This window comes from Ornithorhynchus anatinus, chromosome 9 (assembly GCF_004115215.2).
Source record: "Ornithorhynchus anatinus isolate Pmale09 chromosome 9, mOrnAna1.pri.v4, whole genome shotgun sequence".
In the NCBI taxonomy this organism is placed as follows: Eukaryota; Metazoa; Chordata; class Mammalia; order Monotremata; family Ornithorhynchidae; genus Ornithorhynchus; species Ornithorhynchus anatinus.
Genome location: NC_041736.1, coordinates 61,344,362 through 61,371,635, shown reverse-complemented (window position 1 = coordinate 61,371,635; position 27,274 = coordinate 61,344,362). Strand labels below are relative to the sequence as shown.

Sequence of the window (27,274 nt, the reverse complement as noted above, 5' to 3'; positions counted from 1 at the left end):
GCGGCCGACCAACCGGAAGTGACAGTGGCCCACCTGGGAGTCCCGGCCCCGTGGCCAGCGGCTGGAGCTCTGACGAGGATGACGGCAGCCGGAGCAGAGTATTGTCGGCGTGAGTCTGCTGCTGTCCAGCCCAACATCCGAGGAAGGAGGCGGTTCGCCGGGCGGGGAGCGAGATGAACTTGACGGCCTCGGACGACAGCGGCTCGACGTTTGAGGAGGGTGGTTTGGGTGCCCGGCGGCCCGGAGCACGGAAGCTGTACCTCTGGCGGCAGGAAGCCCAGCGGCAGGCCCGGGACCGTCGGGCCCGGGCCGAAGGCAGGGCCGGGTTGTTGGGGTGCCGCGGGGAGCGGCCGGGTCTGGATAGCTCCTCGGATGAGCTGAGCAGGAGATTCCAGTCTCAGAGGCTGGATTACCCATTGGCATCTGGTGAGACCATCATGCCAAGCCCAAGTGAGACCCCTGCCCTCGCACCCGGGTCCTCCCACCAGCTCCTTGCCGCAGGCCCCCAGGGCCTTGGCCCCCCAGCCCCACCCCGGCCGAGGGCCCCCAGCTCGCCTCTGGCCCGCAGGCACCTGAGCCAGCCGCCGCTGAGCTCGGACCGGGCCTTTGGAAAGAATAGGAACGCCATAAGTATGATCAGGCCTTTCCAGCCACTGGAAACCGATCTTGACTTGGTTGACGGGGATGGTCCTGATGCCGAGGAGGCCATGGACATTGGCTGCGGAAGCCACGTGTCGGCCGGTGAATCCCCTGAGGCACGGGACCCGGAGACCTGGGAGTCGGCAAAGAAGGCCCCGGCTACTAAGCCCCCAACACCCCCGCTCCACCGTTGCCCGTCCTGGGTGAGTTCTGAGCTGGCTGCCGCACTCGTGGAGGGTGGGTGTCCTGGCCAGAGGGATTAAATCGTTGCTTCTCCCGACGTAGCTGGTCTCTTACCTGCCTTCCGCTGACTGACATTCTGAAGCCTTTGGCTGGAAGCTCTGCTCCTCCATGAAGCCCGATCCCCCCTGTTGGCTTCGCCCCAGGAAACAGATTCCCGGCTGCCCATCCAGAGATTTGGGTGTTTGTTGGCTCCTTCGGCCTGGACTCGCGGTCTGTCGGTGCCAGTGCTCGGGCTAATAGGGCCTGCTCCCTGGAATCAATCTATCAATTAAGCAGTTGTATATATTGAGCGCTTACTATGTGCAGAGCACTGTACAAAGTGCTCTGTTCAGGAGCTCTCTGAACAGTATAGGAGTCCACTCTGTACAATATAGGAGAGTCAGATTTTGAGTTTGAGTTCAAGACCATTTCCTCAAGCCTCCTCTTTCACCTTTCCATAGTGGTGAAACAACCGACCACTCACTACATCCATCTGTCCACCCAATTGATTGCAGAATCACCTGCCAACCACCTGCCCAATTACCCAAGCAATCAACCAACCCTCACAAGCAACCCTCTAATCAGCCATCCAACCCACCAATTCCCCAACCAACATCCCCAACAAACGCCCCCATCAAAATCCACGCAGAAACACTCAACCACCCACCTAAGCCACCCAACCTCTCAATTTTTTCGTGGTATTAGTTGAGTGCTAATTATGCGCCAGTCACTGTACTAAGCACTGAGATAGATACAAACTAATCAGGTTAGACAGTCTGTGTCTCAGTTGGGACTCAGTTTTAATCCCCATTTTACAGATGAAGTGAAGTGATTTGCCCAAGGTCATACAGCAGACAAGTGGTGAAACTGGGATTAGAACCCAGGTCCTCTGACTCTCAGATCCATGCTTTATCTACTGGCCATGCTGTTTCTCAATTACTCAAAGGCCCACCTAACAAACCCACCGCCCAACTAGTCAACAAGAGGCACAGTCCCTGTCCTCTAGGTGCATACAATCTAATGGTGGAGAAAGGCAGATTAAATGATGGGGAGCAAGAGGAAGAACAAAGTTATGAACAGTATAAATACATCAGGATGAAATTGCTGAATAAATATTAAAGATACAAATAATCAGAGATATATACTCATTTCTCCTAAAATGCACAGACAAATGTACCCAATACTCTTGTGACACACAGATATACGTACCCAGTTGTCCTGTAACACGCAGACATAGCCATTGTCCCCTAGTGCAGCAGTGCCATGCTCACAAGGCCCTGATCCAGGAGAACTAGCCCTGTGGCTTTTGCCATATCCAACGCGCAGGTGTGGACTCTGAGCCCGTCTTCCCATTCCAGGGTGCGCTGGATCCGAATAGTTGACATTGTTGGATTAGCACTGCCTGTTCGCTAACGTCACCCCAGCCCAACATCCGCATGGTGAGACGTGTTCCAGCAGTGTGTCTAATCCCGGCTTTGCCCCTTGTCTGCTGCGTGACCTTGGACAAGTCACTTCACTTCTCTGTCAGTTACCTCATCTGTAAAATGGGGATTAAGAATGTGAGGCCTATGTGGGTCATGGACTCTCTCGAACCTGATTAGCTTGTATCTACCTTAGTGCGTGTGTCTGCATGGCAGAAGGTGGCAGGGAGTCACCCAAGTCCCAGGGATGGCTGATGGGCTGAGCGATTTTGGAGTCAGGAATTAATCAGGGAAGGCTTCCTGGAGGACATAGGGATTGGGGAGGGGTGTGGAAGGCTGGGAAACTGGCATGAGCAAAAGACTGGGGACAAGAGCATTGAATGTGAAGCTCGGTTAATAGGTGGGATTGGAGGAGTGGGGAGCAGTGGATGGAAAGATCACATCGTTTATTCGTTCAGTCATATTTATTGAGTGCTTACTGTCTGCAGAGCACTCTACTAAGCACTTGATCAGGAAGGTGGAGCCAGTTAGTGGAGCACTCCTTCTTGAGGGGAGGGAGGTACCCTTGGAGGATTTTGAGGACCAGGTTATTGCTAAATCTGCTGCTTCTATGATAGGAAAGCAGGATATATGCTGTGGCCAAGTGCGGCATGCGGATGTCCGAAGCCATCGGCGTGGATGGTGTCTGCCAAGGTAAGTGATTAAATTTGTTTTTGGGGGGTAAGTAGGGTCTTCTGCTCATCAGCTACCAGCACTGAAGAAGGTTCCCATTGCCCAGAGAGCGCCCCAAACCCTTCCCCTTGCTCCTCATAGAACCTCATCAGAACCTGGCTTCCAGAGGAAAGCTTCAGAAATGTCTCTCAGACAGTGTGTGGGCCAGACCCAGGTGTGACAGGGACTTTTTTTTGTTTTTGGTATTTGTTGAGCACTTACTATGTGCCAGGCACTGTACTAAGCACTGGGGTAAATACAAGCTAGTGAGGTTTGAGGCAGTTCCTGACCCACATGGGCCTCACACTCTTAATACCCATTTTACAGATGAGGTACCTGAGGCACAGAGAAGTGAAGTGACTTGTCTGAGGTCACGCAGCAGACAAGTGGTGAAGCCAAGATTAGAACCCAGGTCCTTTTGACTGCCAGGCCCATGCTCTATCTGTTGGGCCAGGCTGCTTCTCTGAGACTGTCTCTCATCTGCTTATAGAGTACCGACCCCTGTGCTTAACACAGGGCTTGGCACATAGTCCTTTACAAATACCTCAATTATTATGATTAATGCCTCCCTTGGGAGTGACACAGTCAGCAGGGGAAATTGGGGGGACATCTGGGAGCCCACATGGGGGAGAGGCTGCCCCTCACCCCCGTGGCCAGCAACACCTGGAGTTTCAGTCCCAGGCTATTGGACCCATCCAGACTCCTCCCCACTCTTGGCCAGAGAAGCCATAGCCCACTGGATGGAGTGATGGACAGGGGAACTCAGTGGATGAGATGAGGGTGGCCTCCCGCTGGGGGTGGGGCTTCCTGTAGCCGGCCACTACAGGTGCCACATGAGGTTCCTTCCCAAGACAAATTGGTCGGACAAGGAGAGGCATCCAGGCCTCCTCTGTGCCCGCTTCTCTCCTCACAGGGACTGGCCTGCCCCACACCTCTGGCCTGGAGTGTTTGGGGGTTAGAGCTTGGGGCCCAAGAGGCCCCAAGGCCAGCAGAAACAGCTGTCCGAGGCCACAGGGGCTTTTCTGGGCGAGGGTTGGGGCAGACTGAATGAAGTCGACCTGCGGGAGCCTTGTTTTCCCTTGGCCATTAGCCGTGGCAGCGGCGGGCTGGCACCTTCTTGGGGAACCGTTGGGGAAGGGGCAGAACAGCACGTTTCAACCCGGAGATTTAACCCCATGGATGGTCCCTTGCTCTTCCTTTCAGCTTCTGGGGCAGTGACTCCTGATTCCATGTCAGGACTCTACACATCACTGCTCTATAAGAACATGACAACGCCAGTGTACACCACTCTAAAAGGGGTAAGGGCCCCCGCTGGTCAGGCCACGCTGGGCCAGGCCTGCTCCAGGGCTCAGGGCTGTAGTGGGTTTGTCCTAGGGCCTCATTGGAGTTGGCTGAGAGAGATTGGGCACATCCTTGAATTTGACTACTCATCTCTCCCATTCAACCCACATAATCTGCCACCAAATCCTGTTGGTTCTGCCTTCAGATCACTAAAATCTCCATGCAGCTACTGCTGCTAGCTGATCCAAGCACTTATATCCCACCTTGACTACTGCATCAGCCTCCTCGCTGACCTTGCTTCTTCTCTCCCCACTTCAGTCCATACCTCACTCCGCTGCCCAGATAATTTTTCTGAAAACCTCTCCAGTCCATTTTTCCCAAGAACCTCCTAAGGAACCTCCAGTGGTTGCCCATTCTCCCCCGCATAAAACAGAAACTCCTTCCCATTGACTTTAAAACACTCAATCTCCTTGCCCCTTCCTATCTTACCTCACTTATTTCCTACTGTAACTGAGCACACTCACTTTGCTCCTCTAACTCCAACCTACTCACTGTCCAAGATCTCATCTATCTTGCCAACGATCCTTCGCTTATGCCCTGCCTCTGTCATGGAACTCCCCCTGTAATTCCGACAGACCAGCACTCTACCCACTTTAAAGCCTTATTGAAATTACATCTCCTCCAGGAAGACTTTCCTGACTAAACCCTCATTCCCCCTGCTCCCTCTCCCTTCTACATCACCCTTTCCCTTGAATTTGTGCTCTTTTTCCAACCCATCTTCAGCCCCACAGCACTTAAGTACCTATCCATAATTTATTTTAAAGTTTCTTCTTCTCTCTGTAAGCTCCTTGTGGGCAAGGAATATGTCTACCAACTCTGTTACATTGTACTCTCCTAAGCACTTAGTACAGAAGCAGCGTGGCTCAGTGGAAAGAGCCCAGGCTTTGGAGTCAGAGGTCATGGGCTCGAATCCCAGCTCTGCCACTTGTCAGCTGTGTGACTGTGGGCAAGTCACTTAACTTCTGTGTGCCTCAGTTCCCTCATCTATAAAATGGGGATGAAGACTGTTAACCTCACGTGGGACAACCTGATGACCCTGAATCTACCCCAGTGCTTAGAACAGTGCTCTGCACATAGTAAACGCTTAACAAATATCAACATTATTATTATTACAGTGCTCTGCACTTGGCAACTGCTCAATAAATATGACTGATTGATTACACTGGGTTAAACTAGAGGTAAATGTTAGACTAGTTATATTAGGTTTGTATTAGAGCTTTGTGAGGGTTATATAGGTTTATGCTAGAGCTAGACAACAGCTACATTAGATTTATACTAGAATCATATTAAGGTTACATTGGGGTTATATTATGTTTATGCTAAGGTTATTTTTATTTTAATTTTTGGTATTTGTTAAGCACTTACTATGTGCCAGGCACTGTACTAAGCACTGGAGTATTTATAAGCAAATCGGGCTGGGCTCAGTCCCTTGGCCCACAGTGGGCTCACAGTCTTAATCATTTTACAGATGAGGTAACTGAGGCACAGAGAAGTGAAGTGACTTGCCCAAAGTCACACAGCAGATAAGTGGTGGAGCTGGGACTAGAACCCATGAACTTCTGACTCCCAGGCTCGTGCTCTATCCACTACGCCATGCTGCTTCTCTAACCGTTGATAATTTTCCCACGCTTTGTCGGTTGCTTTAAGGAACCGCATTATTTATTATTTGAGGGTGGGAATGCAGAAATGAGCTCTAGGGAGGTCTGCTCTCTAAGTAGCTGAGCTCACTATCCTTTCAAATAGCTTGGAATAGAAATGAAAACAACAGTCAGATGATGGCAACTCTCAAATTTTCAAGCCCTCTAGAGTGATAAATTGTGGTTTTGGGGGTTTTAATACTTGTTTAGTGCACTTCCACATCCTTGCAAAGTGATGGAATGAGTAATCTATCAATTAATTAGTGGTATTTATTGATGTTTACTGTGTGCAGAGCACTGTACTAAGCACCTGGGAGAGTACAACACAGGAGTCAGTAGACATGATTCCTGGCCTCAAGTTTTAAGTCTAAACAGGGGGAGGCAGATAAAATACATAACTGATAAGAGAAATAGTAGAGTATAAGTATATTTATATTAAGTGCTGGGGGGCTGGGGTGACTATCAGAGTGCTTGAGGAGTTCACAGCCAACTGCACAGTTGATGTGACGGGAGAGTGAGTAGGGGAAATGAGAGTTTAGTCTGGAGAGCCTCTGGAGATGTGCTTTTAGGAGGGTTTTGAAGATGGGGAGAGGGGTGATCTGTGGGATGTGAAGGGGAAGGAGCTCTAGGCCGGAGGGAGGACATGGTCAGGGCGTCGGCGCAGGGGATCACAGTCTACTGTCGTTACTCCCTTTTATGCAAATTGACTGTTCTAGAAATTATTGGCTCTTTGTCTTGGGGGTGAGGAGTACCCCGCTGGGCTGTACCTGGGAGCTACTCTGGGTTGCACTGGGGGTACCGCATGGACTGCATCTCGGGGGTTTTACTGGGAGGGTACACTGCTGAATTGTATCTGGAGGTAATCCATAGAGCTGTACCTGTAGTTACCCCACTGGGTTGCATCTGGGAGATACCCCACTGAGTTGTCTTTGTTTGGGGTGGGGGCACCTCATGCTGTTTTCCTCTAGAAGGCAACTCAGATAAGCAACAGCCCATTCCTAGATGACTCTTCGGGCTCCGACGAGGAGGATGGCTCGAGGTCCAGTTCCCGGACGTCAGAATCGGACTCTCGGGGCAGAAGTGGGCCAGGAAGCCCCCGGGCGATGAAACGTGGTAGGCTAAGAACCCACGGAGGAGGGGCCGGTGGGGCATGCCAACCATGGCCCCCTGGCAATGAACCACGGCCCCTAGCAACCGGCACGAGCCTGAGAATACAACTGGGAGAGGGCATGGGAGACAGGTGCATAAAGAAAGGTGAAACAATAGGAGCACAAAAACAGCAGAAAAGGTGAGCACAAAAATAAATCCAAGAAGACCAGTAGGGCCACTTTTGACTAGAGGACCAGAATTTCAGGGTAATGGCAGCTTACAGCCCAACAGTCACCCCAACTAGAGGTCAGCAAGGAGGCTGATACACTAATCAAGGCGGGATAGGATAAGTACTTGTATTAACATGGTAGCAGTTTGGATGGAGAGGAAAGGGAGGATTTTAGCGATGTGGTGAAGGTTGAACTGACAGGTTTTAATGACAGGTTTAATATGTGGGGTGAATGAGTTGGAGGCTAATGCCAAGGTTATGGGGTTGTGAGACAGGGAGGATGATAGTGCTCTCTACAGTGACAGGAAAGTCACGGGAAGGACGGAGTTTGGGTGGGAAGATGAGGCGTTGTGTTTTGGAAATATTAAATTTGAGAGGTCAGCGGGACATCTAAGAAGAGATGTCCTGAAGGCAGGAGGAAATGTGAGACTGCGGAGAAGGAGAGAGATCAGGGCTGAAGAGACTGATTTGGGAATCATCTGAATAGAGATGACAGTTGCAATGAATTCTCCAAGGGAGTGGGTGTAGATGGAGAATAGAAGGGGACCCAGAACTGAGCCTTGAGGGATTCCCATAGTTAGGGGGTGGGAAGCAGAGGAGGAGCTTGTGAGAGAGGCTGAGAATGAGCTTCCAGAGAGATAGGAGAACCAGGAGAGGACAGTGTCAGTGAAGCCAAGGTTAGATAATGTTTCACTCCACAGTACTGAAGGTAGCAAAAACTTCGAGGAGGATTAGTATGGAATAGAGGCCATTAAATTTGGCAAGAAGGAGGTCATTAGTGACCTTAGAGAGGGTCGTTTCTGTAAGTGAAAGTTGGGGGAGGAGAGGCTTGGGGGAGAGGAAAATGGAGGCAGTGGTTATAGGTAACTTGCTCAAGGAGTTTGGCGAGGAGTAGTAGGAGGGAGACGAGGTGATAACTGGAAGGAGCTCGCGGTCAAGGGTGGGTTTTTAGGATGGGGAGACATAAGCATGTTTGAAAGTGGTGGGATCATTGGTAAATGAACAGCTGAAGATGGTAGTTGGGGAGAGAAGAAGAGGGAGGCAAGTGCTTTGATAAGATGTGAAGAGATGGGGTCGGAGGCAACGGGGGAGCGGGTGGCTTTTAAGAGGAGGTGAGACATCTCTGATACTGCTGGGAAAGAAGGGAGAGTTGAAGAAGGGGCAAGAGGAGGGAGGACTGGAGAGATGTAGGGGAGATTTTAGGGAGAAATACCTAATGATTTCAACTTAATACAGTATATGGCTGGGTCAATAGGGGTAAGAGAGGAGGGATGTAAACTAAACAGTATTACATGTGTAAAACACCTCCACACATTCTCCCCCATCCCTCAAACCCATTCACACACACACACGCCCCTCCTCCCTTACACTTTTCTCTCATTCATCTTACCCAAAGGAGGTGGGGGGAAGGAGTGGAGTCAGGCAGTGTTGGATCAGCTAACATGGCCCAGGGGGCCCCAGTGTGTCCGGAGCAGCTTGTGTGCCCGGGGAGACAGTGCCCCATTGCCTGGAGTCCCATTGTGCCCTCTGTGGGCCCTCTTACGGCAGCCTAGAGCCCTGGGGGACCATGCTGTGTTTTGCCCTTCTTTGTGCAGGTGTGTCCCTCTCCTCGGTGACTTCAGAAAGTGACTACGCCATCCCACCTGATGCCTACTCCACCGACACTGAGTTTTCAGAACCAGAGCAGAAGCTCCCTAAAACCTGCCGCTCTTCCAGTGACGCTGGAAAAAACGTAAGCCGGGCGTCCAGGCAGAGTGCCAACCGATGGGCCTGCTGGTTCCCCAGCCGACAGGAAGTCACCTTGATTCATGCAGGGCCCTTAGTCCTCCAGCGTGCTCCCATTTCTTCTCTCCTATCCTCCCAGCATTCCTGGGAGGGAGGGAGTGGCAGGGATTGGTGCCCCATTTTGCAGATGGGGATATTGAGGCCGAGACCATTTAAGCGACTTAGCCGAGGTCTCAGAGCAGGTTGGGGACACAGCTTGAAATTAGAACCCTGGTCCTCTGACTCTCAGCCCCAGGCTCTGTCCACTAGGCTGCACTGCCTTCCCTTCTCTCTCCCAGTGTCTGGGCTCGGAAAGGTCAAAGTAAGACTGTTGGGCAGCTGCTCTGTGCCCTGCTGCCGGGTGTGATTGCCCTGCATCTCAGCCATACGTCGGGGCCGTCCGCTGATTTGGCCGTGCCAGGAGGGCCAGGACTGGTTCTGAGGAAGCAGTGCAGGGGCTGGGTCAGAGCCACAGGAGGGAGGCCCTGGGAGCTCTGGATGCCAAGATGAGATTTGCTGGCAGTGCAGTCTAGTGGTGAGAGCACAGGACTGGGAGCCAGGGGGCCCAGGCTCAGTCAGTCGATCGTTTTATTAAATACTCACTTTGTGCAAAGCACTGTTCTAAGTACTTGGGAGAGAACAATATAACAATGTAAAAGACACTAGCTCTGTCACTGGCCTGTTATATGGCAATGGGTAAGTCACCAAAGCCCCTGGATCTCCATCTCCTCATTCATTCATTCATTTAACTGTATTTATGAAGCACTTACTGTGTTCAGAGCATTGTAGTATATGCTTAAGACTGTACTAAGCACCTGAGAGATGGGGATAGGATCTCTGCTCTTCCTCTTAGTGTGAAAGCCCCATGTGGAACAGATTTTGAGCCTCGTCTGATACCTGCCCCAGTGCTCAGCACAGGGCTGGGCCTGGAGTGAGCACCGAATCAATACTCTTATCACCACCACCATTATCATCATCATCATCATTCTCATTAATCTGCACACAGTAAATGTTCAATAAATACTGTTGATTGATAGATCATTAATAAGGATCTTGGTTTTTTTCCAATTTAGGAGCCCCTGGAGAAGTCTGGCTACCTGTTAAAGATGGGGGGCAGAGTGAGAGCCTGGACCCGGAGGTGGTTTGTCCTCAAGGGTGGCGAGCTCCTGTACTACAAGTCCCCGGTGAGTAGCCGCTTCTGCCCAGGGATCGGGCCTGCTTCTGGCCTGGCCCTCAAGCTGCTGGAATACAAGTCCCCAGTGAGTGTTAGCCTCTTCCTGGAGGACGGGTCTGCTCCCCGGCCTGGCCCTCGAACTGCAGGATTCCAAATCCCAGTGATGGCAGCCTCTGCCCAGAGGCTGGGCTGGCTCTTCGATCTGGCTCCCAAACTGCTCCCAAACAAGTCTCGGGTGAGTGGCAGCCTCTGCTCGGGAGCCAGACTTGCTTCCTGGATGCTGGCCTTGGCCTGGCTCTGACTTCGTCCCCACCGACTCCCAGGGTGGCCAGTAAGACTTGGAGGCAACTGTGACAGCTGTGTCAGTGTCACTGACCCACCAGTCATCTGAGTGTGCTCAACCGTACCGGCCCGGAGTAGTGGGGTTCCAATCAGACGCCGCTCGCTCTCCTCCCTAACCCAATCCTTGATCCTCCTCCTGCTCCCACACTCTGGAAATAATGCCTGTTTGTCTGCCTGTCTGTCTGTCTGTTTCCTAAGGTCCTTGAGGACAGGGATCATGTCTACTAATTCTGGTGTACTCTCCTAAGCACAACAATGTGACCTAGTCGAAAGAGGGAGTCAGAGGACCTGGGTTCTAATCCTCACTCTGCCACTTACCTGATGTATGACCTTTCCTTCTTTGGGCTTAAGTATCCTCATTTATAAAATGGGGATTAACGATCTGTTCTCACTCCCCTATAGATTATTAGCCCTATGTAAGACAGAGACTGTGCCCAATCTGATTATCTTGTGTCTATCCCCGCGCTTTGAATAGTGCTTGACACATAGAAAGCCCCAGTCAATCAAATGTATTTACTGAATGCTTACTGTATGCAGAGCACTGTATTAAACACTTGGGAGAGTACAATATAACAATAAAACAGACACATTTCTGCCCACAGTGAGCTTACCGATTAGAGGTAATAAGTGCTTAACAAATACTGATAATAATTAGTATTATTTAACCCAGCCTTTTAGAACAAGGGCCTGGCACATAATAAATGTTTAACATATTCCATAATAATAATCATTATCACATGCTGACTACAGCATGAAGCAGAGTGGCTCAGTGAGAAGCAGCGTGGCTCAGTGGAAAGAGCACGGGCTTTGGAGTCAGAGGTCATGAGTTCGAATCCCAGCTCTGCCACTTGTCTGCTGTGTGACCTTGGGCAAGTCACTTCACTTCTCTGGGCCTCAGTTCCCTCATCTGTAAAATGGGGATGAAGACTGTGAGCCCCACGTGGGACAACGTGATTCCCCTGTGTCTACCCCAGCGCTTAGAACAGTGCTCTGCACATAGTAAGCGCTTAACAAATACCAACATTATTATTATTACAGTGCTATGCTCGCAGAAGAGGCTCAATGATACCAAAGTTTGATTGGCTGGTTGGTTGGCTAATTGACTGATTCATTGGCTAGTTGCCTGACTGGCTGGTTGGTTGGTTGATTGGTTAGCCAGTTGCCTGGCTGTAGGTTGGATGGCTGACTAACTAGTTGGTTGACTGGTTGCTTGTTAATTGGTTGGTTGGTTGTTAGGCTGAATGGTTGGGTGGGTGAATTCTCCTCCTGGTCCACATGGTCTTGCCTACTCTGGCTTCCTTCATCTCCCTCAGAGTGATGTGGTCCGCAAGCCCCAGGGTCAGATCGAGCTCAGTGCCAACAGCCGCATTGTCCGAGGAGAGAGCAAGCAGACGGTACAGGTATGTGGGGTCAGCTTCCAGGGGGTCCCTACCGGTCTCCTCGCTGGCCTCAGCGGTGCAGCGGACTGGAGGCCGGGCTCCCATGCACCTTCTGCAGGAACTTTCCCCCATCCTTCGTACCCTGCCCCAACCAGGATTTCAAAGTGCATTTCTACTTCCCCACTCCCAGGAAGAAGGTGATGGCCTAGCATGCCCTTCTCCAGTCCCTTCGTGCTCCTCCTCTATCCACCTTGGCCCCCATCTGTGATCCTGCTTGGTGGACCACCCACTCTCTCCAAGATCCCAGAATGGCCCATTCTCTTCATGCGACTTGCTGTGTGCTCCCAATGCTCCCAGCACAGCCTGCTCTTCCTGAGCTCTGGCTGCTCCCTTGCTCTGGGCAACAACACCCTTAGAGAGTAAACACGAAGAGCAGGCTACTTCAGCCAGGCTGCTGGACCCCTGCCGGGTCTTTGCTGGGTCTCTGTCATGCCTGAGTCATTCTCCAAGTTCCTGCTCCCGTTTCAGGGGAGTACTGACTTATCCTGCTTTCTCTCCTCCCCATGCCGCAGCTGGCCACAGAGAAGCGGACGTACTATCTGTCAGCCGATTCCCCCAACATCTTGGAGGAGTGGGTGAGGGTGCTACAGAGCGAACTGAGGGTCCAGGCCGCCAATCCGCTCCTCGTCCAGCCTGACGTCAAGCCCACTGTCAAAGGGCTCCTGACCAAGGTAGGTGTGTGGGACACCACTCCCCTGCCCTCTGATCTCCAGGCCCTTCCACAAGGCCCTGGGGGCTGTCAGACTTGACCCATCATCCTTTGTCATTCAGACATTCAGTGGCATGTACTGAGTGCCTACTGTGTGCAGAGCATTAAGCCCAGTACTGGGGAAAAATAGCCCTGGCCCCAAGGGGCCCACAGTCTGAGAATAGAGTGGGGAGAAGTGATGGACAACAGGCCCACAGGGGAAGATGAAACAATAAAAACACAAAAGCAGTATAAAAGATGAGGACAAAGAAAGAGCAAAAGGGAACTCTGGCTAGAGGAGCAGAGTTTCAATCTCTCCATGGCTCAGAGTTCACTAGTCACGGCAGCTTCAGTCACAGCCATAAACCACAGGCCACTGCCACCATTTGGCTAAGGGCCTCAGCCCTCCTACCTCCCTACAATGCTATCACTGACTTCTTACCCTCTCCAGGATGGAGGGGTTGTTGATGGGAAATTCTGGTGGGGTGGGAGAGGGAAGCTTCTCTCCCAAGCAACAGGCCTCGATACTGGCCGGTGAGATGTCCTGTCACCTGGGAGAGAGGCACTTCCGGTTCCTCACTAGGCTGCTGGAAGTTTTACCCATCTCAGTGGCGACTTGCGGCCACCTTGCAGCCAGCAGAAAGTGGCGGGCCAGACTCCAGGGGCCCACCCGACTCACCGTCTGGCCCCACTACTTGACGGGCGGATGGGCAGCAGTGGGCAGTGGTGGGAGGGTCTGGACCCCTGGGGTCTGACGTCTCCTGACATGATCCCGTGAGGCTGAACTGGGCTTCTGTGGTCCTGGTGGAGGAGATGGCAGGTCCCTGAATGAACTGGGCTCCTCCACCCATGCTTTTGCCCACCCTGCCCCTCCTCGTGCGTGGCCACCTCCTCCATTGTTCAGGCATGAGATCCCAGGTACTCCATTTATAAACAACCAAAAGCATGTCAATGCATCAATCATAGGTATAGAGCACTTTCTGTGTTCATAGCAATGAACTAAGCAATGTCAGGTTGCTCGCAGTCATTCCATGTTTCCCCCACCAACCCAAGATTGGGTGAAATTTCCAGCTGTCGAGTCTCCCAACTGTCATTCCAGGTGAAACACGGCTACTCCAAAAGAGTGTGGTGTTCGCTTGTGGGGAAAACGCTCTACTACTTTCGCAGCCAGGAGGACAAGGTAGGCAGGGCCTCTGGGCGCTGGCGGTCACTGAGGGGAGTGGGAGGTGCTGAGCAGGATGGGGCCATCCTGGAGGAAGCCCCTGCTGATAAACAGGGTGCTCACCGCATGACTCTCCTCTCTCTGAGAGGCACGGACTCTGAGCCCCCTGTCACCTTCCAACCCGGTTCTAGTTTCCCCTAGGCCAGATCAAGCTCTGGGAGGCGAAGGTGGAGGAGGTGGACAGGTCCTGCGATTCGGATGAGGATTATGAGGCCGGTGGCCGCAGCCTGCTGACCACTCACCGCACCGTGGTGGTCCACCCCAAGGGACAGGGGCCCACCTACCTGCTCATCGGTTCCAAGCACGAGAAGGTAGCTGCTACTCCCCGGGAGTCAGAAGGACCGAGGTTCTAATTCCGGCTGTGCCACATGTCTGCTGTGTGACCTGGGGCAAGTCACTTAACTTCTCTGGGCCTCAGCTACTTCATCTGTAAAATGGGGATTAAGAATTTGAGCCCTGTATAGGACAGTGACTGTGGCAATCTGATTAACTTGTATCTACCCCAGCACTTTGAACAGTGCTTGACACCTAGTGAGAGTTTAACAAGTACTGTTATTATTATTATTTTATTCCCTCTTTTAGCCTACCAACATCAGTACTCCCCATATTGCTCACAGCTGTGCTTGGCACGTCCAAGTGTCCCTGGGATCTGGATGGGTAGGGGTGGGTAGGAGAAGGGCAGGGAGCAGGAACGGGGGAAGAAGTCAGGGGAGAGAGAGGGAGGGAGAGGAGTGGGGAAGGACATGGTTGTGGGAGAGAAAAGAAGGGGGAGAGAGGGAGGGGACTGGAACCCCTCAGTGGAAATATTAGCAGGCTCTGCTTCCACAGAGCGGCCTCTGAGTTACTGAAAATAAGACTTTACAGCTCACAGTCCTGACCCAATCGCTCCAAATCTGGTATCTCCTATTGGAGGATCGAAAGTCATTTCTTCCAGATTCAGTACTGACCGTGTGTCGTTTGCCTCGCAGGACACCTGGCTTTATCACCTGACCGTTGCGGCTGGAAGTACAAACGTCAGTGTTGGATCTGAGTTTGAACAGCTGGTGTGCAAACTACTCAATGTAGAAGGGGAGCCCTGTAAGTCCTTCGAGGTTATTTTATATGGCAGTTCTAGCATCATCATCACCAATGGCTTTTACTGAGCACTTACTACTGTCTGAGGGGCACCAATGTAGGTGTCTGCTGTGAGCAGAGTGCTACAGTGGGTACCTACTGTGTGCAGAGTGCTGTGCTGGGTTATTGTTATTTGCAGTGACTTTAGGAGTCATCAAGGTGTTGGAAAGTTTCAATTGTCTACAGTGGTCATGAGGGACCCCTCCCCAGATCCAGCTGAAACTGTGTTTATGACAGGTTCTCACTGGGTCAGAAGCTCAGGAGCCAGGAGTCCCCAGGGGAGCACCCCTGCCCCTGCCACGAAAAGCCTCCCTATGTCCCCTCCCCTCAATTGCAGGCTGAACGGACAGTTGGAGCTCAGGGTGGCCAGCAGTGAGTTGGGGCACCTAGGGGCTGGTCAAAGTGCCCAGTCTCCAGCTCCTTTCTTGCTGGCTATTCTTCTGTCTGGCCTCCTATCCTGCTGGTCATGTCTGCCTTCCTGCCCTACTGTCTGACTGTTAGTCCTGCTCTGTCCATCCTGTTGTCCTGCTGTCCCGCTATCTACCTCTCCTGCTGTCCCACCATCCTCCCCTCCTGCTGTCCCATTGAACATCTCTCGGGACAAAGGTCATTCCCTCTTTGCCACCGCAGCCTCCCAGATCTGGCGCCACCCCGTCCTGTGCCACACCAAGGAAGGGATCACCGCCCCGCTGACCACGCTGCCCTCGGAGGCCCTGCAGACCGAAGCGGTCAAATTGTTCAAGGTGAGATCGGGCTGGGGGCACATAAAGCCCCCAGGAACACCTCGCTGTGGATCCCGGGTCTAGCCAGGGAGACGGACCCTGAAATAGACTGAGGGTGGGATCTCCAAGATCACCCAGGAGCTGCGGGAAGGGCTCGCCACCTATGCGCTGCCAGACCCTTCCTTCCTCCAGGGGCTGGGGCAACTCCTCGATGATGTGAGGGCTGGAGGTGGTGGGGGAAGAGGAGGCTCCCTCTCCCCGCACTGACGAGCTCCCGCGTCCCACAGGCCTGCCAACTGTTCATCAATGCGGCGGTGGATTCTCCTGCCATCGACTACCACGTCTCCCTGGCCCAGAGCGCCCTGCAGGTCTGCCTCACCCACCCGGAGCTCCAGAGCGAGCTCTGCTGCCAGCTTATCAAGCAGACTCGGCGTCGGCAAGCACAGAGCCAACCGGGCCCACTGCAGGTACCCCCGGGAGCAGGGCGGGGGGCTCCCGCCGCTGAGGAACGACCAGTTCCCTGCCATCAGTGGGCAAACGGCATTTCCTTTCCTGTCATCGGTGGTGGGGTGATGCCATGCTTACTCTGAGCCCGGCTCCATGCCCGGTCCTGGGGCACTGACGAGATCACCAGCTGGGCCCTGGTTTTGGCGGGCGCAGGGCTCTCTGTCTGAGAGGGTGGCAGAGCAAGGATCTTCTCTGCAAGAAGCAGCGTGGTCTAGTGGATAGGCATAGGCCTGGAAGTCAGAAGGATCTAGGTTCTAATCCTGACTCCTCTTGTCTGTTGTGTGACCTTGGGCGAGTCACTTCACTTCTGGGCCTCAGTAACTGGAAAATAGGGATTAAGACTGTGAACCCTATATGGGTCGGGGACTGTGTCCAACCCAATTACCTTGTATCTACCTCCGTGCTTAGTACAGTGCCTGGCACACAGTAAGTACTTAACAAATATTACCATAATTATTATTATTCTCTGCATTGGCCAAAGGAGGAGACTCAGACTCATTGCCCAGAGAGGTTCAGTGACTCGTCCGAGGTCACACAGCCGAAGCTAGCATTAGGCCCCAGATCCCCAGACCGGCAGCCCCCCGGGCTGGTCTCCCCCAACCCAAAGCTGCGCTGCTACCCCATTTGGGGATCTCCTACCGCCTTGCAGCTGTGGATCTGTTCCTCTGTTGGTCCGGCTCTCTGGAACCCTTGTTGGCCACAGGCCCGAGGCGGCTGCCTACCAGAGGTTTCTGGTTTGCCAAAACGTGGTTTTTTTCTTCTCCAAACTGCTTTTTTGGAAACCCCCAAGCCCTAGTGGTGCCTGGCCTGGGTGGACAGCCGCGGATGGGGGTGGATGGGCAGCAGAGGAAGGTGGGGTGGCTCTAGGGCTGTTCTCTTTCTCTCTCTCTCTCTTTCTCTCTCACCCCCCTCCTCTGGAGATTCTGGACAAATCCTTAGCCCAGGAGGGGTCCGATCTCTCTCCGTTTCTGCCCAGGTCTCTCTGGCCTTGCTGATCTCAATGTTTAGATTGGGGTCTCGGTGATTGGCAGTGAGTTCTGAGCCATCCTGCGGTTCTTTCCAGCCCCAGTGGCCCCCACATCTCTCCAGGGCCTGGTTGGCTGCCTTTTTGAATGCCCCTCACTTGGCTCTGCCCTGATTAGCCCAGGGCCCCACTTCCGGTCTGCTCCCCGCTTCCCCCAGCCACAAGGACCAAGGGACTCAGCCCCGTGGGAGATGACCTTCCCGGACGCTCTCAACTCCCAGATGCCCCCAGCCCCCAAACCTCCTAATCTCAATCGTTAGATCGCTCATTCAGCCAAGTGTGTTTATTGAGGGCTGATACTTTACTAAGTGCTTCTGGGGGATGTTGGGTCCTGGCTCTCTGCATCCCGCTGACCTCCCAGAGACACGAACTGAGGGCCCTCTGGCTGATTCCCCAGAAAGCTGCTGTGTCCGCTGCCCTCCCGGGCCCTCCTCACCCATCCCGGGGGCTGCAGGGCTGTGGGAGGAGGCTCGGACTCTTCCCACCCAGCCCAAAGAGAGAGGGAGAAGGAGGCTTGGATTATCCCACCACCCAGTCCAGGGTGGGGGACTTGGATTGTTCTACCGCACAGCCCCGGGGGAGCTCAGACCGTCCCTCCATGTAGTCCAAAGTGGGGTTTCGGATTACCCCACCACTCAGCCCCGGGGGTGGGGTGTATTTCCCCACTCCACAACCCTGAGGAGGCTCGGCGTTTCCGGGCCCACCACTGGGGAGCCCAGACCATGGGGAGCAAGGAGTGAGGTGACCGTGGGAGCCAAAATCCCTCCCCATCTCTTCTTGGTCTCTTCGCCCCTCCTTTCTCCCTCCAGCTGGCACCACACCCCCGCCCCTGCGTGAGCCATTCGTGTGTGGGGCCTGGGACAAGGCCTGGCGGGGCTGTGGTGGGTGTGGGTGGGGTACGAGGCGGGTGAGGCCTAAGGCAGGTGGTGGGGCAAAGCTGGGTTGGGCACGGTAGGGGGTGAGGTTGTGTGCGGGGCAGGGCTGTGCTGGATGTGGGATGGGACCATGCAGGCTGGGTGTGGGCCCAAGCTGGGCACAGACCCAAGCAGTGTGTCTTCCTTGGTCCAGGGCTGGCAACTCCTCGCGCTGTGTGCTGGCCTCTTCCTGCCCCAGCACCCTTTCCTCTGGCTCCTGCAGCTCCACCTGCGGAGGAACGCAGACCCCAGGTGGGCCACCTTCCGGGGCGGTCTGACCGCGACCCTCTCCTCCTTCCCTCCCCTCGTCTCTGGTGGCGGGGGCTCCCAGCCGGGCCAGTAGTCTTCCCCTCCACCCACCCACCCAAGACAGCCAACGCTTGGCCGTCCATCTGCCCACCCACCCACCCAAGACAGCCCACGCTTGGCCGGCCGTCCGTCTGCCCACCCGCCCACCCTCCTGGCCCCGACCCCTGCCCCAGCTCACCATATTCCCTTGGCTTGTCTCCGGAGGACGGAGCCCGGGAAATATGCCATCTACTGCCAGCGCTGTGTGGAGAGAGCCCGACAGAATGGGGACCGCGAGGCGCGACCCTCCCGCATGGAGATCCTGTCCACCCTGCTCAGGAACCCCTACCACCACTCCCTGCCCTTCAGCGTCCCCGTGCACTTCCCCAACGGCGCATACCAGGTGCGTGGGGCGGGGGCTGGCTGGGGACCATAGGAGCTGAGCAGGGCACCGGGGGCGAGGGGTGGCGGGGACCCATCACCACGACAGGGACTTGCACCCCGGCCTCGGCAGTTCGCCGAACCCGCGACTCTGCTCTGCCACCCAGGTGGTTGGGTTTGACGCTTCCACCACTGTGGAAGAGTTTCTGGACACACTGAACCTGGACACTGGCATGAGGAAGCCCTCCCAGTCAGGATTTGCCCTCTTCACTGGCGACCCCTCCGGCCGGGACGTGGAGCACTGCCTCCAGGGCAGCGTCAAGGTACAGAGCTTGAACATAGCTCCCAGACCCGACCCCGCGGGCCCCAGACCCCTGTGGTCCTCAGGGCGGGTGAGAGCTGGGACCTGGCCACCCCGGGTTTGCAGTTTTCCTACAGGTTATCACCCAGAGTGCATTTCCCTCCTGGTCTAAGGCAACCATGTTGGGGTGAACGCTGTGGATCGGGTGGGAGGGCGGAGCAGGCCAGGGGTGACGTGGGGTCCGGGCAGCCTGGGAGCTGCTGCTGCCACATCCCACCAGTTGTGCCCCACCCCCCCACCCCTCTTACCGAGTGCAGGGGCACCTGCCTGGCCACCTCATATGTCCGCTCATCCGGTGTGACGGGTCTCGCTGTCGGCTGGGCCCGCTGACCACACCATCACTAGAGGAACCCTCTGGAGCTGCCTTTATGCAGTCCGAGGTTAAGCTACAGTAGGGAAGCAGGGGTGCCCAACGGCCATCTGAAAAGCAACTTCCAGTTAGCAGTGAGCTCAAAGCTGCCAGTTGTGGTCTTGTTTAGGAGCCTGGAGAGGTGGGCCCGTGCTATATATATACACACACACACACACACACATCCCCCCCCGCCCCCACAAACAGAAGGTTTTCTTCCCACAGCTCAGGTTTGGCCTAGTCCCACCATCTTCCTGTCTGTTCTGGCTTCCCCTCTTGTAGATCTGCGATATCATCTCTAAATGGGAGCAGGCTTGCAGGGAGCTGCCTCCCGGGAAGTGTGACGGAGCGAAGACCGTGCGCCTCACCTACAAAAACAGGTTGGAAACCCAGCTCAGAGGGCAGCAGCAGCTGGGCAAGCGAGTGGGTGTGTCAGTGAGTGCATGTGACCGGGGATGTGTGAGCACGTGTGTGTGAGGGCACAGGTGCCCATTTCCCAGGAGTAAGGAAGAGTGACAGCCCCAGTGGTGCTCTGTGCCGGACACCCGCCTTCGGGCCCCCTGGGTTGGGGCTGAGTGGTCCTTTGGTGAAGACTCTCTGTTTTGCTCAGCAGATGTGCAGAAGCCCTGAGGGTCTGGGCCAGAAACACTCAGGCCAAGGCCCCTCAGGAGGCCTTGGGGCCGTGACCCAGTCTCTGGGACCAACGTCCAGCATGTAGCCTGGCCGTGGCTCCTTTAAGCCCGGGGTCCGGTGCCCAGCAGCCCTCTCAGCTGATTGCCTTCCAAGCACTGGTCATCCCAGGAAACCCCTAGGCCAGTGGGTCATGCTGTGAGCCTTCAGAGAAGGGCCCAGTGTCCACCGTGACCCTCCCTCTCTCCCCGCTGGCCCCGGGCCTCCCCCTCCCCCTCTGTTCCAGACTCTACTTTTCCACGCAAGCTCGGGGGGAGACCGACCGCGAAAAGCTGCTATTGACCTACCAGACCAATGACCAGATCGTCCTGGGCCTCTTCCCACTGGACAAGGAGCTGGCCTTGGAAATGGCCGCACTGATGGCTCAGGTCAGCCTGAGGCCAGGGTTCCTGGAGGGTGGCTGGGGGAGGGTGGGAAATAGTGGGGATGCAGAGAGAAAGAGAGAGAGAACACCCACCTGCCTCTGTCTCCAACTTTTCTGCCTCCTTCCCTCCCTGATGCCAGCCCACTGCCCCTGCTGCCCCCCACTGCCTGGTGCCCTCCTTAGTCTGTATCTGTTAACAGATCCCGCTCTGTTCACCAATTTCATTTCTGGTTGTCCTATTGGTCTACGATAACCTGAGGGTTATCAGGATCAAATTGAAGAGTCCAGGAGCAGCAGGTGCATTTTTGAACATCTCTGGCCATGGGGGTACCCTCGGGGGAATTCTGCCATTGCTGCTGTTGGCACCACCTCTGCACCCCACATTCCTCACCTCCCAGGCCTCCGCCCCACCCCCATCCCATGACTTCTGGTCTCCTCCCAGGTGGAGGCTGGAGATTTGGAGTGGCCGTCAGCGGCGGCCGGGCCGGTGGCCCTGGCCAAGGCCAACCAGGCTCTGAAGCAGGCCCTGGAAAGGTTCTACCCAAAACGGTACCGAGACGGCTGTTCCGAGGAACAGTTACGGTAAGCGAGAGCGCCCAGCTGGCCCCACCCCTTTTGGGGAAGCTGTTTTCGGGGTCTCCCTGCCGGGGCAGGGGCAGGGCCCAGGCCTTCAGTGGGTGGGCACAGCACCAGCTGCGGCTGAGTCCCGGTTCAAACTCGGTCGCGGCCCAGTCTCCTGGGCTGCTACCCAAGAACAAATCATTCACCTGCTAGCCGGTAGTCAGCCAGTGGGCAGCTAGTCGAGCAATTAGTCATAGATCTTGAGCACTTACGGTGTGCAGAGCACTGTACTGAGCACTTGGGAGAGGACAATGGTGTTATTAGACCCGATTCCTGTCCCAAAGAAGCTGACAGTCTAGCAGGGTAAATTAGACAGGAGGAGGTGCTAAGAGTGTGAAGGTCAATCAATCCATCAGTGGTATTTACCAAGTGCTTACTGTGTGCAGAGCACTATCCTAAGCACTCAAGAGAGTACAATATAACAGAATTAGCAGACATATTCTCTGCCCAAAAAGAGCTTCCAGCCTAAAGATGGGGACAGAAGTGCTCCAGAGGCTGGTGGGGAGAGGGGAGAGTAGGGCTTCCGGTCCTCTGCAAACCCCTTGGGGGTAGGATAACTATCTACTGTATAATCCCCCCAGCACGGCATAGCCGGGCACACAATAGATGTGCAGCCCAGCGCTCTGCCCATAGTAGGCACCCAGCCCAATATTCTGCCCAATATAGGCTCCCAACACAGCATTCTGCCCAGTATAGGCACCCAGCACAGTAGTCTGCATGCGGTTGGGGGCCCAGCCCAATGTTCTGCAAACAGTAGGCAACTAGTACAGCACTCTACCCAGCAGCAGGCGCCCGGTACAGTGTTCTGCCCCCAAAGATACTCAGTACAGAACTCTGCCCACAGTGGGCTCCCAGTCCTCTGCATGCAGTAGGCACACACAGTACAGCACTCTGCACGGAGTGGACAACCAACACAGTGCACACAGGTGTGCGGTGGGTGGGCCGTGACTGTTGAGAACAGTCACCCTTGGGGTGAGGGGGAGGTCAGTCGGCCAGGCCACAAGACTCACCTTCAAGCGGGGGCTCTCTCCATAGGCAGCTTTGCCAGCGGCTGTCCGTGAGATGGGCGGCTCTCCGGGGCCACAGTGCGGCCGACTGCGTGCGCATCTACCTGACGGTTGCCCGGAAGTGGCCCTTCTTTGGTGCCAAGTTGTTTCCTGCAAGAGTGAGGAATTGGTGGGGTGGGGAGAGTGCGCCCATGTGTGTATGTGCATGTATGTGTCTCTGTGTGTGCATGAGTGTGTGTTTGTGTACAAACCAGGGGTTGGAGTGGGCTCATGGGAAGGGCTGGTGGGTGAGAGGGGTGGAGGGAGGAGGAAATTATTGCCTGGGTTCAGGGCCGGTGCCTGCACTGTGCTAAGCAAGGTCTGACTGGGAAAGGAGCAGTGATCCACCCACAGAGATTTTTCTAATCCCACCCAAAACCCCCGGTGGGGTTGGAAGTAGTCCCGAGGCTGGGACGTGGTGCCGGGGTGCCCGGTCTGGGCTCGTTCTAATAACGATGATAATTACGGGATTTATTTAGTGCAGACTCTGTGCCAAGCACTGTGTGGAGCACTGGCAGATAGTCAAGATCCCTGAAGGGCTTATGGGCTAAGAAAGAGGGAGGCCAGGGATAATAATAATAATAATAATGTTGGTATTCAAGCGCTTACTATGTGCAGAGCACTGTTCTAAGCACTGGGGTAGATACAGGGTAATCAGGTTGTCCCACATGAAGTTCACAGTCTTAATCCCCATTTTACAGATGAGGTAACTGAGGCACAGAGAAGTTAACTGACTTGCCCACAGTCACACAGCTGACAAGTGGCGGAGCCGGGATTTGAACCCATGATCTCTGACTCCCAAGCCCGGGCTCTTTCCACTGAGCCACACTGCTTCTCTGATCTCCCCACTGTCCCTGCTGCACAGATGGGGACCCTGGGACCCAGAGAGGTTTGGTCCTGGGCTTAAGGTCACCCAGATGAGTGGTAGGCCTGGAGAAGAACCCAGGTCTCCTGGCTCCCGGCCTTGTGCTGTATCCACTAGGTCGCGCTGCCCGTTCCGTCGCCAGGTTGGTTCATTCAACCCCATTTCTAGACTGAGTCTCTAGGGCTCGGGCTGAGGGGTAGAGAAGTGGAGCTCCAAGGCCTGCCCAGTCTAGGGACTGGGGGACCCCGGTAACAGGGCCAGTGGGATATGGTGATGTAGCTGGCGTGGGTGACAAGTGTGTCGGAGAAGCAGTGTATCCTAGTAGATAGAACATGGATCTGGGTTCTAATTCTGGCTCCGCCCCATGTCTCCTTTGTGATCTTGAGCAAGTCACTTCACTTCTCCAGGCCTCAGTTACCTCATCTGTAAAATGGGGATTAAGATCGTGAGCTCAATGGGACAGGGATTGTGTCCAATTTGATTAGCTTCTAATCAACCCCAGCACTTAGTACAGTGCCTAGTACATAGTAAACACTTAACAAATACCATAAAAAAAAGGGAAGTTGTTGGACACAATGGAAACTGGGGCTGGACTGGGTGGGGAAGTGACTGACCTGGACCGCTCCTGGCTTGTTCCACTTGCCTCGGGCTGGCAGTCCATGGAGAGCCGGCTTGGGAAGACTGGGCAATGCTGAGTGGTCTCTGGATAAACCCCGGAGCCCGGTGGCTGAAGCTGGCCCTGCCCGTCCCTCAGTCCTGTCGCCTTCCCTCCGTAGCCCGTGACTCCGACTTCCCAGGAAAGCCCCAACGTTTGGCTTGCTGTGCATCAAGATGGCATCAGCGTCCTGGAACACGCCTCCATGGTAAGGACAGGTCCACGCTGTCAGTCTCTGCTGGGGCTGCTGACAGTCATCGCTGTGGCCACATGGCCGCTTTCATCCCGGGATCGGCGCCAGTCTCTGGCTGCGAGGTCTGGAGGGGTTTCACAACAAAGCTCTGAAGGACACGCTGGGGCTCCTGTTGCATGTGGGTGGCAGGCTGGGCTCCTGTTTCATGAGGATGGCAGACTGGGCTCCGATTTCATCAGCTAGTGGGAACACTTGAGAAGTAGAGAAGCAGCATGGCCTAGTGGGTAGAGCACAGGCCTGGGACTCAGAAGGATCTGGGTTATAATCCCAGTTCCACCTTGTTTGCTGTGTCACTTTGGCAAGTCGCTTAACTTCTCTGTCCCTCAGTTCCCTCATCTGTAAATTGGGGATTAAAGACTCTGAGCCCCACGTGGGAATGGACTGTGCCCAACCCGATTAGCTTCTATCGACCCCAGTGCTTAGTACAGTGCTTGGCACGAAGTGCTTCACAGATACCATAAAAAAATCTCAATCCTGCACTTCTCTGGAGACCCAGGGAAACAGTGGGGATCTCACTGTTGCCCACCCTAAGGGCTGCTGGGCGTCCCTGTCCTTGCCAGGCCTCACCTGGGCACCGGACAGGGTGGGTGCCGGGGAAGGGCTGTGTGCGGGGGACTCTCCTGGGCGTCGGTGGGGGCCTGACCGCCAGCAGCAGACCCTGGGTGAATGCTTGCCGGGGTCTGGAATGGGCTCATGCCTGGGGACCGGGTTGAGAGGCACGAGGGTTTGACCGCTGCATCCGTGTCTCCTCGCGGGCTTCCGGTGACCCGCCACTCGCCTCTCTCCAAAGCGGTTAATGGTCACCTACGGGTACAAGAGTCTGATGACCTTTGGAGGTTTCCAAGATGACTTCATGTTGGTGGTCAGCACCGTGCGACCCCAGGGTGAATCGACCGACAAACTGCTCTTCGCCATGGCAAAACCCAAGGTGGGTGGGGGTCTCTGCACGGTGGGATTCGGGGACGCAGGGATCCCGGGGACACTGGGGTCGGGGGCCTTGGCCTCTAGGTACCGGGGTCGTGATTCTGCAGGATGATCAGCAGGGAAAGCTGCTAAGAGAGGGCCTGGGATGGGGTTGCGGGGAAGGCTCACAGGGAGAAGGGTAGTGTGATGCTGGACCATCTGCCTGCCAGATGATGCTTCTAAATGGAAAGAGGCAGAGGCTCAGACACCCTGCAAACTACCTCCAGCTGTGGGGGTGGGGGGAGAGGAAATCTGGCTCCCTTAAACTTGGACCCTTCTGAGGGGTCTATCCCAGTAAGCAGTGGGCCACCGGGCAGTGTTCCCCCTCAACCCTGGAAGTTCCTCTCTCCCATTCCTCCCTCCATCTTCTCCCCTTCCCCCTTCTCTCCCCTACCCCTTTCTCTTCTTTCCTACCCGCTTCTCTTTTTCTCTTCCCCTCCCACCTTCTCTTCTCCCCTGCTCACCTTCTCCTCTGACTCTTCTCCTCCCCCTGACTCCCCTTCCTCCTCTCCCCAGCTCCCCCTTCTCCTCTCCCCTGCTCTCCCTTCTCCTCTCCCCTCTCTACCCTCTACTGCCAATCTTGCTTATTTGCTGCCAGCAGAGGAGGCTTCCCAGCCCCCTCCCCTGCTCCCCTCTCTCATTTATTCATTGTCCTATTTGCTGAGCGCTTACTGTGTGCAGGGCACTGTACTAAGCACTTGGAAAGTACAGTTCAGCAACAAATAGAGACAATCCCTGCCCACAACGGGCTCACAGCCATAGGGAAGCGGCTCCGGGCCTGAACTCGTCCACCCCCTCCCCTCTTCTGCTGTTCTAGATTCTGGAAGTCACCCTCCTGGCTGCCAGCTACATCAACAACTTCCACCAGCAGAAGGGCGCCGTCCACCACCTCTCTGCCCCCGCCCTGCTGACCGCCCGAGTCGGAGCCCCTCAAGGTGAGGACCTTGGGAGCCGGCGACCGCTGCCGGCCAGCCGGCCCACCAAGGGCCCCACTCTGCTGTGAGGGACAAGTCCAGGGAGGGAGGCCCAGGGCTCTCCCAGGCCGCCCTCTGTCCCTGAGGGCCCCGAGCATCCTGGAATCCTCTCCGAGCCACAAAAGGATCAGAATGGGCAGGAATCATCTCGCCAGGAACCTCAACTGCTTACCTGTGGCGGATTCTCTGGGAGTCCAATGGGCCAGCCCTCTGCTCTGGGCAGCATTGCCCCCTGCCCGCCCCCAGCAACTGGAAGCTGTCCAAGCCTAGGGCCTCCTCAGCCTCCCAGGCCGGCCTCTGGGCGAACGCGGCAGGCTTCCAGGAAGGGCCAGTTGCATCAGTGCGATACGGCCACAGTTTGGAGAAGACTAGAGTGGGCCGTGCTGGAAGTGGTTGCCGCTGCTCCTGGGAGGAGCTCCAGAGGCTCCTGGTTGCTGGGGCTGGAGCTCCTCAGCAGGGAAAGGTGGGTGGAATGAGTTTCCTGAAAGCAGCCACTCCCAACCTGGCCTCCTGAGCGTCCATCTACAGGTTGGCCACGGCAAAGACTGATATTCTCCTCCACATCTCCACCAGAAGGGGTTCTCCAGATCAGGTGTCCACCGGGCCTGCCGGGAGCAAACCAGAGTCCCAGGGTTCGACGCCTCGCCGGGACATCTGGGTCCCCGGGCACCTGGTCCAGAGAAAAGTGCCCACATCCCGGAGGCCAGGGCTACCAGCTGGGCTGCCGTCACCACCCCAACGTAATCCTGGTGGGGGGACATGGTTCCACCCCAGCCCCGCCAGCAGGAACCCCCTCAGAGGAAGTGAGAAGCCCCCAGCCATTCTGGGAGGGAAGGACTCTGCTGGATCGTCGCACCGGCCTCTAGCTACTGCTGGAAGAACCCTGGAACCCGCCCTCAACCCATCACCGATTAGTGATGGTTTCTCTGGGGCTGGAGCTAAAGTTGCTGGGAAGCATCAGTTGGATTTTCTGGCAGGGTCCGCAGGTCCATCCCATTGCAGGCATAGGCCTGGTGGGGCCCACTCCCATCCCAGCACGCAGAGTCACACGCTGCTGCCCTCTCCTAGTGTGGGCTACCTTGCCGGGCCCCTGGGGTGGCAGCTGCCCTTTCCCCAGAACACAACCTCCCCTGCTCCTGCTGAGAATAATAACAATGCCACCATCACGTATTGGGCTACCAACCTTTTTCTTTCCAAAGGCGCCTTCGAATTTTCTAACCACAACATCCCTGCAAGGGCGGGAAAGCAGGTAACACCCCTTTTTGA

The 27,274-nt window shown here is 55.2% G+C and overlaps 1 protein-coding gene across 3 annotated transcripts; it reads left to right on the top strand.

Annotated features, from left to right (window-relative positions):
• Positions 1 to 92: 92 nt before the first annotated feature.
• Positions 93 to 27,174, top strand: PLEKHH2 (pleckstrin homology, MyTH4 and FERM domain containing H2). 3 transcript variants are annotated; one of them, XM_029071839.1, is made up of 23 exons: positions 93 to 842; positions 2,900 to 2,975; positions 4,197 to 4,291; positions 6,940 to 7,084; positions 8,885 to 9,021; positions 10,127 to 10,237; positions 11,883 to 11,969; positions 12,521 to 12,679; positions 13,796 to 13,876; positions 14,050 to 14,229; positions 14,887 to 14,995; positions 15,662 to 15,774; positions 16,041 to 16,220; positions 18,353 to 18,450; positions 18,712 to 18,889; positions 19,035 to 19,190; positions 19,860 to 19,957; positions 20,494 to 20,635; positions 21,074 to 21,213; positions 22,288 to 22,417; positions 23,940 to 24,026; positions 24,862 to 24,999; positions 25,852 to 27,174. In XM_029071839.1, exons 1-23 carry the CDS (start codon positions 174 to 176, stop codon positions 26,035 to 26,037), a joined length of 3,495 nt encoding a protein of 1,164 aa, XP_028927672.1. In that variant the 5' UTR covers positions 93 to 173; the 3' UTR covers positions 26,038 to 27,174. The 3 variants fall into 3 exon arrangements, with proteins under 3 accessions (XP_028927672.1, XP_039768991.1, XP_039768992.1); XM_039913058.1 differs by lacking the exon at positions 4,197 to 4,291 and having other exon boundaries at positions 596 to 842; XM_039913057.1 differs by lacking the exons at positions 4,197 to 4,291; positions 6,940 to 7,084.
• Positions 27,175 to 27,274: the final 100 nt, after the last annotated feature.

Coding starts and splice junctions, on each gene's coding strand:
- PLEKHH2 (XM_029071839.1), top strand. CDS start 174: ATGAACTTGACGGCCTCGGACGACAGCGGCTCGACGTTTGAGGAGGGT. Junction 10,238..11,882: donor TCCTGTACTACAAGTCCCCG/GTGAGTAGCCGC, acceptor CATCTCCCTCAG/AGTGATGTGGTCCGCAAGCC. Junction 19,191..19,859: donor GCCTCCAGGGCAGCGTCAAG/GTACAGAGCTTG, acceptor CCCCTCTTGTAG/ATCTGCGATATCATCTCTAA.